The sequence below is a fragment of the Prosopis cineraria genome, unplaced genomic scaffold (genome assembly GCF_029017545.1).
Source record: "Prosopis cineraria cultivar Desert tree isolate PC_DT_omini unplaced genomic scaffold, ASM2901754v1 PC4, whole genome shotgun sequence".
Lineage (NCBI taxonomy): Eukaryota > Viridiplantae > Streptophyta > Magnoliopsida > Fabales > Fabaceae > Prosopis > Prosopis cineraria.
Genome location: NW_026555335.1, coordinates 38,311,007 through 38,323,637, shown reverse-complemented (window position 1 = coordinate 38,323,637; position 12,631 = coordinate 38,311,007). Strand labels below are relative to the sequence as shown.

Below are 12,631 nucleotides of genomic sequence, written 5' to 3'. Positions count from 1 at the left end.
GGAGAATTAAAGAAACATGTAGGGGTCATCTATTAAAGTGGTTAGGTAGAAAGATTTTAATAGAATTCCAATAAATCATATGGTCGTTTAAGGTTAGATCACATTAATAAAATGACATATTTCAAAATTTGTAAAATTTATAAATAAAAAAAAAAAGGAGGGAATGAATTAGTGAAAAGGAGCTTTATCTTCTTTTAAGAAGAGAGTTTGGTGTCGGAGGTGGGGCGGCCTGAAACGAACCAGAAAAAGACACGTAATGTACGTGAAGTCTGACTCACCGTCTTGGGTTCTCAGGACAATTGATACCACGCTTAAGTGTATTCTCTCTCCTCCTTTTTTGTCTTTTGTTTTTTTAATGCCATTTCATCATTGCCTGCCTCCTCCTTCCCATTAATTCCATCTCCCCGACTTCTTTCTTATTGTTTTTTATTAAATATTTATTTTTTATAAAATAAAGTTCAAATAAATTGAATCTACGTTCTCGTTAAAATCAGATCATCCCTCTAAACTTAAAAAAATTATTATTTTTCCAGTGTTCGTATTAAGTATTTTAATTATTAATTATTATTTTAATAATTTTACTCCTTTAAAATTTGTTGTTGTGTTGTATAATTTTCGTTATATTTTTTTGAATATGTGACTAACGTTAATTTATCAATTACATTCTGTCTTTTTTGTTTATATAACATATATTAAGAGAATAAATAAATCTCAACACAATATTTCAGAAGTTTTATTATAAAAATTAATCAAAATTTTCATAGATTATAATATTCACTTCTGCAATTTTAAATTATAAGAATCAAATTAGAAATTGAATATACTCACGAAAAATAAAAGTATATATTTTCATATACACGAATAAGGAATTAAAAAAGGGGATGGGATGAGTTGATTCCATATGATTTTTATTATATGGCACATCCAATGACCTCACTAGAATTAAGGAGGAGTGCTTAAGTTACTAACTTTGTTTTTTTTTAAAAAAATTCAATTTTAATCTTATTTAAATTATAATTTTTTAAATTTGCATATACTCTATTTCATAGTTAGTGAGTTTTAAATAAATATAATATCAAAAAAATATAAGTATCCCATAATATGCCTTATATTAAAGACCATAAAATGCTTATAGAAGGTATCATATAATAAGACCAAAGAGAATACTCAATATAAATATAAGAATGGATTTGATGCATTTCTTTCTTGACTACATTTTTCATGTGTATTTTTAAAATTGACATGGGGAAGATGAAAAAGTAGTTTCGAGTTAATTATCAATAAAATTAGAGATACACTTAAAAAGTGCATCAAGTCTGGATTCTCAAGAAAAGTAATATTGTAGCAATCAGTATATCAACCTAGTTATTGACTACATCGTATGTTACCTTCAAGTTGGCATCTAAGATGGCAACCAATCCCTCCATTATAGTCAACGTGATGTCATGCGAAGACAACACGTCATACGTGTCATCTACATTCATCTCCTTAAGGGGCGTATCATCACTATGGCCATTGATATAACAAAATGGCGATAAAAAAAGTACTCATTGTAACTCCTTTAATATCTCATCCTGCACTCGGCTTCTAGTCTGTGAGCCTCCAATGCCATGATGAGAATCTTGGACTTGCTCAGAATCCTCTTGAATGACGCGGTCTTAGTTCTTAGTTAACATGGACCACGTCTCCATGACTAAAGACGCTACCCATGACGTGGCCATCGTGTATAATTTCACCTTAGCTACTATGTAGGATTTGAGTGCTAACTTAAACACGTGTTACAAATTATGAGAGTTCCTTACTTCTCAGAACAAAAAATAATAAGAGACAGAAAGAAAATGATACATCTCCCCTCTTTGCATGCCAATCCCACCAAAGCAATGCTGCTGCTACTTTCTTCTCGTGTATGTATAAATATCGGGTTGGGCTAAATGGACAGAACATCACCCGACTCGAACATGACCAAATTCATTTGAATTGCCTTTTTGATTTGTATTGGACTAGGCAATCTTTTATAAAATTGGGCCTTAGAGAGCAGTCCAAATTAAAATACCATTAAGCCCATGAGCAGATATGACAGGTTTTTTACAATAGAATATCAGTGACAGTCTAGCCATGGAAACATTGCAGAGGAACAGGAAGGATCACTGATGAAAACGACGGCGACTTTGTGGAAGGCAGGATACGGAGCCAAGAGATTTGCTTCCTCTTCCGAGTCACCTAAGTTACACACTAATGGTTCACTGCAAAAGCTCTTATCCCCATCTGCCGCACACAATTCCCTCACTGGTATTTTCCCTCGCTCGTTTTGCTTCCTGAAATCTTCGTCTTTTGTCCTCGCCTATCTATTTCTGAAAGAAATTCTCAGTCAAATAAATCTTCTTCTTGTTTTTAACATATCTCAGATGATCACAAGGGTCTCTGCCGTGTTCTTGAAGCTTGTAGAATTTCTAAGCATTTTAAAACTGCGGCTAAAACCCACGCCAGAGTTATTGTACTTGGATATGGAACCTACCCGTCTCTTGTAGCATCTCTGATTTTGACGTATGCGCGTCTCCGTCTCAATCATATTACCCATCAAGTTGTAGATTGTGTTTTATGTTCATCTGCTGATCTGTTCACCATGAACTTATTAATAGAAAGCATTATGAAAGCTGGGGAATGTCATATTGCCAAGAAGGTGTTCAACAAAATGCCTGTTCGAAATGTGGTCTCGTGGAACTCCATGATTGGAGGCTATGTGAAGAACTCACGATTCAGTGACGCGATGAGGCTTTTCAGGGAGATGCTAAGCTCGGAGGTTGAACCTGATGGGTTCACATTTGCTTCCATGATCACCGGATGTGCACGCCTAGGTGCTCTCAGTTATTCTGAATGGGTGCATAATTTGATGATCGAGAAAAGATTAGAACTGAACTATATATTGAGTTCGGCATTGATTGACATGTATGCAAACTGTGGCAGAATCAATGTGGCTAGAGAACTTTTTGAAAGCGTCAGGCGCGATGACGTTTCTGTTTGGAACTCAATGATTAATGGGTTGGCAACTCATGGACTTGCTTTGGATGCATTTGCACTATTTTCAAGGATGAAGATGGAAAACGTTTACCCTGATTCAATTACCTTCATCGGGATTCTTGCAGCTTGCAGCCATTGTGGTTTGGTTGAAGAGGGTCGCAAATACTTCAATTTGATGCAAAGTTATTTCTCGATTCAGCCACAACTGGAGCATTATGGAGCCATGGTCGATCTCTTGGGGCGATCAGGGCTCTTAGAAGAGGCCTATGCTATTATTAAGGAGATGCCAATGAAGCCAGATGTTGTTATCTGGAGGGCACTTCTTAGTGCTTGTAGAACACATAGAAAGAAGGAACTAGGCGAGATTGCCATCTCAAATATATCCCGTATAGAGAGTGGAGATTATGTGTTGCTGTCAAATATGTATTGCTCTTTAAACAAGTGGGATAGTTCGGAGAGAGTGAGACACTTGATGAGAATGGGAGGAGTTCGGAAAATCCGAGGTAAGAGTTGGATTGAGTTAGGAGGCACAGTTCATCAATTCAAGGCTGCTGATAAGTCACATGCCGAGATAAAAGCGATTTACAGAGTGCTGGAAGGTTTGATCCAAAGGGCTAAGTTGGAAGGTTTCATGCCATTGACTGAACTGGTTTTGATGGATGTTTCTGAAGAGGAGAAGGAGGAAAATTTAAGTTTTCACAGCGAGAAGTTGGCATTGGCCTATGGGATCCTGAAAAGTAGCCCGGGAACAGAAATCAGGATTTGGAAAAACCTTCGTATCTGTCAAGACTGTCATAGTTTGATGAAAATCTCGTCGAGGGTTTTGAACAGAGTAATACTTATGAGAGATCGTATCCGTTTTCACCACTTTGAAGGTGGTTTGTGCTCTTGTGGAGACTACTGGTAGCTATAGCTAAAGAGAGTTGATTTCACAGAATTCCCTACAAAGTTATACAATGGTATTCGGTGAATGAAGGCAAAATCCTCGGGCATCTAATGAATGAGAATTGTCAGCACTTATGCACAAGCAGCAAAATCTTGTTCATATGGCAATGATGATTGATGAGGCAGTGAGGCCTGGTTAGTCGGATTCTCCATGCCATGAGAATCCATCAAGAATATCTGCCCACTAGCTCATAGTTAAAGCTGGGAATTCAGTCGGGTCGAAAGAGGCCTGACTCACTGAAAAAACCTGAATAGCGAAGTTCGGTCCGAATTCCTTAGAGCTACAGGTGGGCTGAATACCTGAATTTTATTTTTAAAATTATTTTTAATTAATTTTGTACTTTAAAATTAACTATCTTATTTTATAAAATATATTTTTTTGATATTTAAATGATATATAGGATTCAAATATATGATATTTTAGTATAAAATGATATAAAACTTAAAGAATTAATTAAAATTTATTATATTTTATATTTTTTATAAATAAATGAAATATATCCAGGTATCCAGGCCAAACTTAAAAATAAAAAAAATTAAAATATTTTTTATATAATTAAGCTTGATCCAAACATAAAAAAAGTATATTTTTTTTAAGTCCGGTCTTAAATTTTTTTGGGAGGATTTGGACTAGCCTGTTAGGTTTGGTTTGAATTATTGGCTGTACTTATGGTTATGCAACCATTCTTTCACAACTCAAGTTGGACAAGGTGGCAATGAAAACCCATTGAATTGAGTGTTGTAGATAAGTAAATTCTTTGAAACTCGAAACATTGAGTGCTGCAGGTGGCAAATGGCAATTCATTGACGCTTAGATTGAGTCAAATGGGTGGTGAGATCCACTAAATAGTAACTACTATTTAATCGTACGAAAGAACTTCATATTGATGTTGATCATGTGACAGAGCTGTGATAATGAACAGAGGAAGAGTGCATTATGTTGGATGACAAACCCAAGGTTATCACTGGCTTCATTTGGTGCTAACGTTTGTCGAATTGTCAATGTCTCCTGGAAGTCAGGACACAATTCATCCGCTTCCTGAACCGGCTGCCGAGTTAATTGGAAGATGCAGCAGATGATTCATTGCTCCTATCCGCAGAAGACGAATGAATGACTTGTTCATTCAGAATTTCCTTTGTTACAAGCTTGGCTTGCACTGATCTTCAACAAAGGTTGAGTGATCAGGTACTGCTACTAACCCATCTCCAAGTACTTTTAAACTTCTATGTAGAAATTTTTTTTTTAATTTTTTTTTATTTACTGATCAATACGGTTTTATTACTAGAATGTGAAAGATGACAGAAATATATAGAAAGATGAAAGGCAGTCGCAAATTGAATATATAGAAATATAACCTCATTATAATGTGGAATTCTAATGCTATATAACATTTGATACAGCATAGGGAGCCATTAATTGGGCAAGAAAATAATACAAATCATAAAATTAAATACACGACAAGCATATGGTGGTAAGTAAAATAGCTTATTAGCTATCCTGGATCGGAACTAATGGAAGTTGGCCTCCATATATCTCTGGGATTTGACTTTCGTCTATTTCTTCCATCAGTGTGGATTTGATCTTCCTCTTCTCCACGAAGGTTATCTGCAAAAATAGTCAACATGATCACTATCACATGCTCGTTAATAATTTCTTGCACTTAAATGATTCAGGCAATTGTAGATTTCAAATGCTACCTTCTTCTTGGTCTTGTTGTCAATGAAGGGGTATATCATCTTCCAAACGGTCATAAATATGGAGGGCGCATGCACTATAAACAACTTCCCCAGTCTTTCTGGGTAGTAATCCTGGCAAAAATAACAGAGAAAGAAATTCAGAAAATGATCATGAGATTGAGATCCTTCTGCTAAAGAAAAGCTTTACTGATTCCATGAATAACGGAATATTGGAAGGTACGTTACCATGTTCGATGTTTTAACGATGTCACCGTGTTAGAGCTTTCATTAATTACTACTTATTATTAAAACTAATCACACCCCTCTTTGGGATGATGGTGCCGTGGGCCCGTGTCTGGCAATAGCTTTTATGTTTTTATAATTATTATTTAATATTCAATATTTTTAACCTTTTATTCTTAAAATTATTTTATTCATTCAACTTTTGAAGTCTTTGGGCAAGCGAAATCACACTTACCTGTAAAATAGAAAGAGCAGCTAGATATCCACGAACATCACTGTTTGCATATCTCCATCCTTCAAGATCTGCAATTGCTACAAACTTTTCTTGTCCCGGTGGTATCCTGATACATAAAAAAAAAAAAAAAAACATGCATTATTATATTCAAGCAAGCTCATGCTAGATTCAAAAAATTGATAATACATTTGTTTAAAAGATACAAGATAAAGTGTTACCTTGAAATCACTTTATCAAGAACATAGGTCACCAATCCTGCACCCAGAAAAAAAGTTGCTCGCCAGTAAGAAATCTGCAGCTGGGTTTGAATCAATGAAAGAGAGAGAGAGAGAGAGAGAGAGAGAGAGAGAGAGAGAGGAAACAGACTTTTGAATTCATCGAAGCCGTCAGAGTCTTGATAATGTTTTGCACCAAAGACAACTGCTATAGGTCGTCCAATCTTATCGACTCCTTGCATGTACACCTTCTCATGAGCCAACTGATTGGTAATCTCTGATTGGGCAATGAAACCATTTGGAACAAATGATCGTCTCCATTTTAAATACTTGAGAAACATTGCTGAAGCCTTCTCTATGTCTAAGTCACGAGCACGCAAGAATCTCCTAATCGTCAAGTCATCTGCATCCTGAAATATTTATTACCCATAAATCATGTAAATTTTCAGTTTCTTGCAAAGCATAAGCGCCAGACTAAAGATAATCATACAATGACTAGCATAAATTGCTCTATAAATTTCTCAAATCAATTAATTTTTCTTAAGTCACTAGTTGATTTTCTGGAAATAATTTCTCATCTTATTTAAGTGCCAATTAATTGATACTGAAAAAGATTACTTCTTTAAGTTAACTTACTTCACAGAGTAGTTCTTAAGAAATGAACTAGTAAAAAATATTAGACTTTCTAATTTTGTCACGTCACAAAAATTAATGGCTACAATAAAATATCTTCAAACTACTCATTGTGTTAAAAAATATAAAGTATTTATAATTGAATTTCATCTATCAATAAAATAGTTTTTTTTTAAACTAACTTTATCCTTTTATATTTACATCTATTTAACAGGATGTTTCACTCTAAAAAATATAAAGTAATTTATTTAAAAGGAGTACTTTTTAAAAAAAAGATAATGATTACAACTTAAAAAGATTAAAAATATCTTATATTTTTTAATATCTAACTCCTCTAAAAATATTTTACATTTTTAAACAAAAATAATACAATTTAATACAATTAATGAGGAGTAATATTAAAAAAATGAATAATATAACTCTTAAACTTTATAGTTTTTTTTAATTATCGATTTAGTTTTAGAATTTTAACTTGATTCAATATAACTCAATCTTCTAATTTATTGAAGTAAAGAGTTATAAAAATCGAGCAGTATCGACTTACTGAAATGTTTTCAATGAAGAAACTAGACTTGTTACAAGTTGAAAGAACCAAAAAATTATATATAATTTTTTAAAATATTTTTTATTATTTTTATTAAAAAATATAAAGTATTTTTTAATAAGTTGAATGTCAAAAAATATAAAATATTTTTAATATTTTGAAGTGTAATTATTATCTTTTTTTTAATATCCCTATTAATAATACCTTTATATTTATTAAATATAATAAATATAAAGGTGTCTCATAAAATAAATATAAAAATATAAAATTAATATAAAAATAAATAATTATTTTATTAAAAATAAATTTTAATTAAAAATATCTTATAATTTTAAGGCATAGATATTCAGAATTAAACAGGATTTTAAGATTCTGCCCAAATAATTATTAGTGCTAGAGGAGTACTGGTGGAAGACACCGACAGAAACTGAATTAGACGTATCAGTGGTGTCGTCGATGCCGATGAGTCTGCTCTTCAAAGAAATTAATTGGTTAGATTTTGACATTTGAACTGGTCGATTATCTCCGACTCGGTTGAAAACTAGAGAAAAATTAAGTGTGGTCGTTTGGGGGATGTCCAATAAAATTGGAACGATACAGAGAAAAGATGAAGGGGCTAAAATTATTAGAAACCGAATAAATGGAGCTGGCTTGGCTGCATGAGAGCATCGTAAGAAATGTACGATACTGATTCATGGTTTTAACCTGGAAGTAATTGGGAAGCACAAGTTCTGACTTCTGGATGAACAAATCGTGCCAATTTCAGAAAGCTCAAACCCTACGAGAATTCAAACAATGGTACCTTGGCGGAGGGATCTTTGGCTTCAACGACAGCTCTCATGAGAGGGATCTTGGTGAGCTCTGCTTCAGTGCTGTTTTCCACACCGTCTCCATCTGCAACTTGGAATTCTGATTCTGCCTCCTCGTATTCGTTTGTGTCGGCCGAATCTTCTTCGGACTCCGATGGGGATGATTTCTTAGGACTCTTGTTCACTTTCTCTGCCTCCATTGCAAAATCTCTGTTTCCACAGGCCATTTGGTCTTTTTGTCTGGATCGCCGAGAGAACGGGGCCTTCGGCGAGGAATCTTCAAGAGGTTGAGATGGTGATATGGGAGATTCTGACATTATGGCAAATCTGGAACTTACATATAAACTTTCGGACCCTATTTATTTAGGAAGGGGAAGGAGATTTTTTCTCCCCTTCCAAATTTATATGGCATGTCATTTGCAAGTTTTTCTTTTATTTTACATTAAAATAAATATTTTTTTTTAAATTTTAAAACAGTTATATATAACTTTTTTCATTTTTAAAAATTTAAAATTAAATTCTCAAATTTTTAATTTTATTTTTTAAAACTCTCTATTATTAATTATGTTATTTTTTTAAGGATTAAAATTTCATTCAACTAAAAATATTATTAAATAAAAATTTTATATTGTATAATTATTTATAAATAATAAATTTTTTATATTTTTGGATAGTTGATGCATCAATAACAACAAAAAATTTTATTATCACTGTATTAAATTTTAAATATTTATGTTTATATTGATTTTATTCATGTTTTTTTTGGTTCTCAATGGTGAATGATTTTATTCTTTTAAAAATTAAATTCTTATTTATATTTTCATGTTAGACTACTGTGATGCACATGGTTAAAATATTTAAAATTTTAAATATTATTATGTTAGATTAACTTATCTTTTAATATTAAAAAACTATGCACTATTGATAATAAAAATATAAAAAAATACAAAAAGTAAATATTTAAAATTTTATATGGTGATAATAACAGTTATTTTGGTTACTATCAATGCTTCAGCTATTTAAAAAATATAAAAAATTTATTATAAATAGTTATACAATATAATATTTTTGTTCAATAATATTTTTTAGTTGATTAATATTTTAACACTCATAAAAAAATAACATAATTAACAATAAGAAGTTTTGCAAAATAAAATTAAAAGTTAAGAGAGTTAATTTTAAATTTTTTAAGATGAGAGGTTATATACTACTATTTCAAAGTTTAGGAAATTTTATACATTTTTAACTTTTATTTTATTAAATATTCATATAAAAAATTATATTATTAAAATATGTATATTTAACATTATTAAAATTAAAAACTTGTTAAAATTTTGTTAAAAATTAATAAATTTTATTTTTTTATTTTAATAAAAAATATTAAAAATAAATTATAAATAAAATTAAAGAGAATATATCAGATCTCGTCTTATACTCTCATAGCCCATTTGGTTCATTTTCCTCCGATGCATTTCCTCATTTCATGGTGTTTAGTTTGACTTTAACTTCAGTGTCACGTCGTATATTGAAGTCAGCATTATATCAAAAGATCTATGTAATGGGGTTACATTGTTTCAAAAGACACTTATGTCCTTCTTCTTCTTCCCTCCTACACTGTTCGACTTCTCCACTCTCCCACTATTCGACCCCTCTTCCTCATGAGACCATCATCCGGTGACACTCCTCCGCAGACCAACTCCTCCGTGGGCGACGCCTTTTCTCGATTTCAACTTCCATCGCCACCATCTCAACCTCTATCGTCGCGATCTTATTCGCAGATTCGAGATCTTGTTTCGCAGATGCCAGGAAAGGAGGAGGGTTGGGGGTTTTATTTTCAGTCTGCGATCTTGTACGCTGTCTTTGGCAGATTTGCTCGCTTGCATTAGATCTGTTTCTTTCTTTCCCTTTTCTTTGAAGGAACTTGATTTTGGTAAGATGGCGAGGACAAGAATGTTGTAGATGTTGCTGGCACGAGGAAGATGGAGGAGGAAGGGCCAAGGGGCAACGATGGAGGGGGTTGCCGGCGGTAAATTTTGAACAAAAAAGGAAGCAGTGCGTTTTTTTTCTAAGGGCAGTTTTGTTATTTCACTTTTATTTATATGTAATTAAATATAAAAAATTATTTTTATCATTCCTAATGGCATAGCAAACAAACTTATCATAATAATCATTACATTACGGGTCATAATAATCATTGCATTGTGGTCTGCTTGGGTAACTCCAAAAAATACATTCAAATGACATTTTAGACATGCTTTTATTAAATTTAATTGAATTTCCGAACATACTTTATACTTTACTTTTAATAAATGTAATGTGTGTTTAATTTTTAATTTATTAAAATTTATTTACTAAAAATTTTTTTAATAAAAATCATTTTAATAAAAATTAATTGTTGTGATGAGATTTATATTTTAATATATTTTTTTAAAAAGTCTGAATTGAAAGTTATTTAAACAATAATAGTATAATGTGTTTTTAAATATATAATTATAAAAAAATATTAATTTATGATAAATTATAATTTTTATTATATAAATTTAATATATTTAAAATATTTTAAAATGTGATAAAAATTTAAAAAAACATAAAATTTGATTTATAATACTAAAGTCTTTAATTATTTATACTTTTTTAATTTATAATTTTAAAAATGTGGTAAAGATTTATAATTTTCATTATATATTAATACTAAAAATTAATATGATTAATTATTTAATTTATAATGTTAAAAATTTAATATTTAATTATTATTATTTAAATGATAATTATATTTTTAATAAATTAATTATTTTTTAAATAAAAAATAAGAGATTAAATTTAGGTAGCATAATCAAATAATATCTCATTTTTTAAATTTATCTTTTCAAAAATTTTATCATTTTATATTTACCAAATTCACTTTCAATGGCATTCTCAAAATATGTTTTAGATACAATTTCATCTCTTTATTTTTTTTTTCAAATAACATTTACTCGTAAATTGAAATCTAAACGGTATTACATTCTATGATTTTATTGTATTTTTCTTGATTTAGTGAATCATTATAAGTTAGGTTATAAATATTTCTTTCATTTAAAAATATAAAATATTTTTAATTAAATCTCACCCTAATAAAATAATTACTTATTTTTTAAATTAGCACTATCTTTTTATATTATCCCTATTTAATATGATATTTTATTTTAAAATAAATATAAAGTGATTTATTCATTATAATTTTTTTTAAAAATCTAATAATCACACCATGAAATACTAAAAAATACTTAATATTTTTGAATATCTAACTTATTAAAAAATATTTTATATTTTTAAATAAATGGAGTATCATTTTTCTGTTACTTAATTCTCAACTATTACCTTTCCTGCCACCTCCATGTGGCAAATTGACCTCAATACTGCCAAAAAAAATTATCCATATATTATGCTTTTAAAAAAACAAATCAAGATAGTATAAGACTATAAGTTTAGAACTCGCTTTGCATAATTTTTTTTTTTTTCAAGATACTGTAAACTTAGAACACGCTTTGTATCAAACCAAGATTTAATTTGTTTTTTAAATAGAGTATGGAAGTTCAAGAATAGCTAGTTCCTGCGGAACCGAGTCTGGTGCTCACATATATTCCATCCCATGTAAAACCCATTGTCCCCTACCCGCTTCCCCCTTCTCCTCTCTGTCCGCCCTCCCTCATGTGCCGGCGTGCTTGAGTTTATGATATACGCCCCCACGCCCCCTTCAACCTTTAAAATATAAAATATTTTAAAAAAATTTGATATTAAAAAATATAAAATAGTTTTAATTTTTTAAAGTGTAATTATTATCTTTTTTAAAAATGTCCTTATTGATAGTAATTTTATATTTATTATAAGGTGTTTAATAGAAATAAATATAAAAAGATAGGATTAGTTTAAAAATAGGTAATTACTTTATTGGGAGGTGAGATTCGGTTAAAAATACTTTATATTTTTAATAGAAGGAGTGAGTACGATAAATATAATACAAATTTTGTAATTATAATTATTCAAATTACAAAATAATTATTTCATATCATAAAATAAGTAATAGGAATTCTTTTAAGGTTGCACATGGACAAGATCTGGCTTAATATGCAATTCAGGCAACCTAATTGACCCCAACAAATTTTACAAATATTTTTTTGAAAAAAAATATAATTATTGTCATTTAAAATATATTCTTTACATGGTATTAAGTTGATAACAAATTTTTAAATTTTGAAAGAGGTTAAAAAAAATTGTAATGACAAGTAATATCCAAAAAAACATAAAAATAATTTAGTTCAGGATAACTATA

The 12,631-nt window shown here is 30.4% G+C and overlaps 2 protein-coding genes across 2 annotated transcripts; one reads left to right on the top strand and one right to left on the bottom strand.

Annotated features, from left to right (window-relative positions):
* Positions 1–2,115: 2,115 nt before the first annotated feature.
* On the top strand, positions 2,116–4,359 carry LOC129307729 (pentatricopeptide repeat-containing protein At5g50990). The gene is made up of 2 exons (XM_054948600.1): positions 2,116–2,289; positions 2,406–4,359. The coding sequence occupies exons 1-2, from the start codon at positions 2,151–2,153 to the stop codon at positions 3,923–3,925; spliced, it is 1,659 nt and encodes a 552-aa protein (XP_054804575.1). The 5' UTR covers positions 2,116–2,150; the 3' UTR covers positions 3,926–4,359.
* A 916-nt stretch (positions 4,360–5,275) lies between these two features.
* Positions 5,276–8,672, bottom strand: LOC129307730 (uncharacterized). The gene is made up of 6 exons (XM_054948601.1): positions 8,313–8,672; positions 6,485–6,743; positions 6,337–6,373; positions 6,119–6,224; positions 5,662–5,772; positions 5,276–5,569 (listed from the first exon to the last, which is right to left on the bottom strand). Exons 1-6 carry the CDS (start codon positions 8,634–8,636, stop codon positions 5,453–5,455), a joined length of 954 nt encoding a protein of 317 aa, XP_054804576.1. The 5' UTR covers positions 8,637–8,672; the 3' UTR covers positions 5,276–5,452.
* Between the last annotated feature and the right edge of the window lie 3,959 nt (positions 8,673–12,631).

Coding starts and splice junctions, on each gene's coding strand:
- LOC129307730 (XM_054948601.1), bottom strand. CDS start 8,636: ATGTCAGAATCTCCCATATCACCATCTCAACCTCTTGAAGATTCCTCG. Junction 5,773..6,118: donor CTGCTCTTTCTATTTTACAG/GTAAGTGTGATT, acceptor TATTTTTGCCAG/GATTACTACCCAGAAAGACT. Junction 5,570..5,661: donor ACAACAAGACCAAGAAGAAG/GTAGCATTTGAA, acceptor CTATTTTTGCAG/ATAACCTTCGTGGAGAAGAG.
- LOC129307729 (XM_054948600.1), top strand. CDS start 2,151: ATGAAAACGACGGCGACTTTGTGGAAGGCAGGATACGGAGCCAAGAGA. Junction 2,290..2,405: donor CGCACACAATTCCCTCACTG/GTATTTTCCCTC, acceptor AACATATCTCAG/ATGATCACAAGGGTCTCTGC.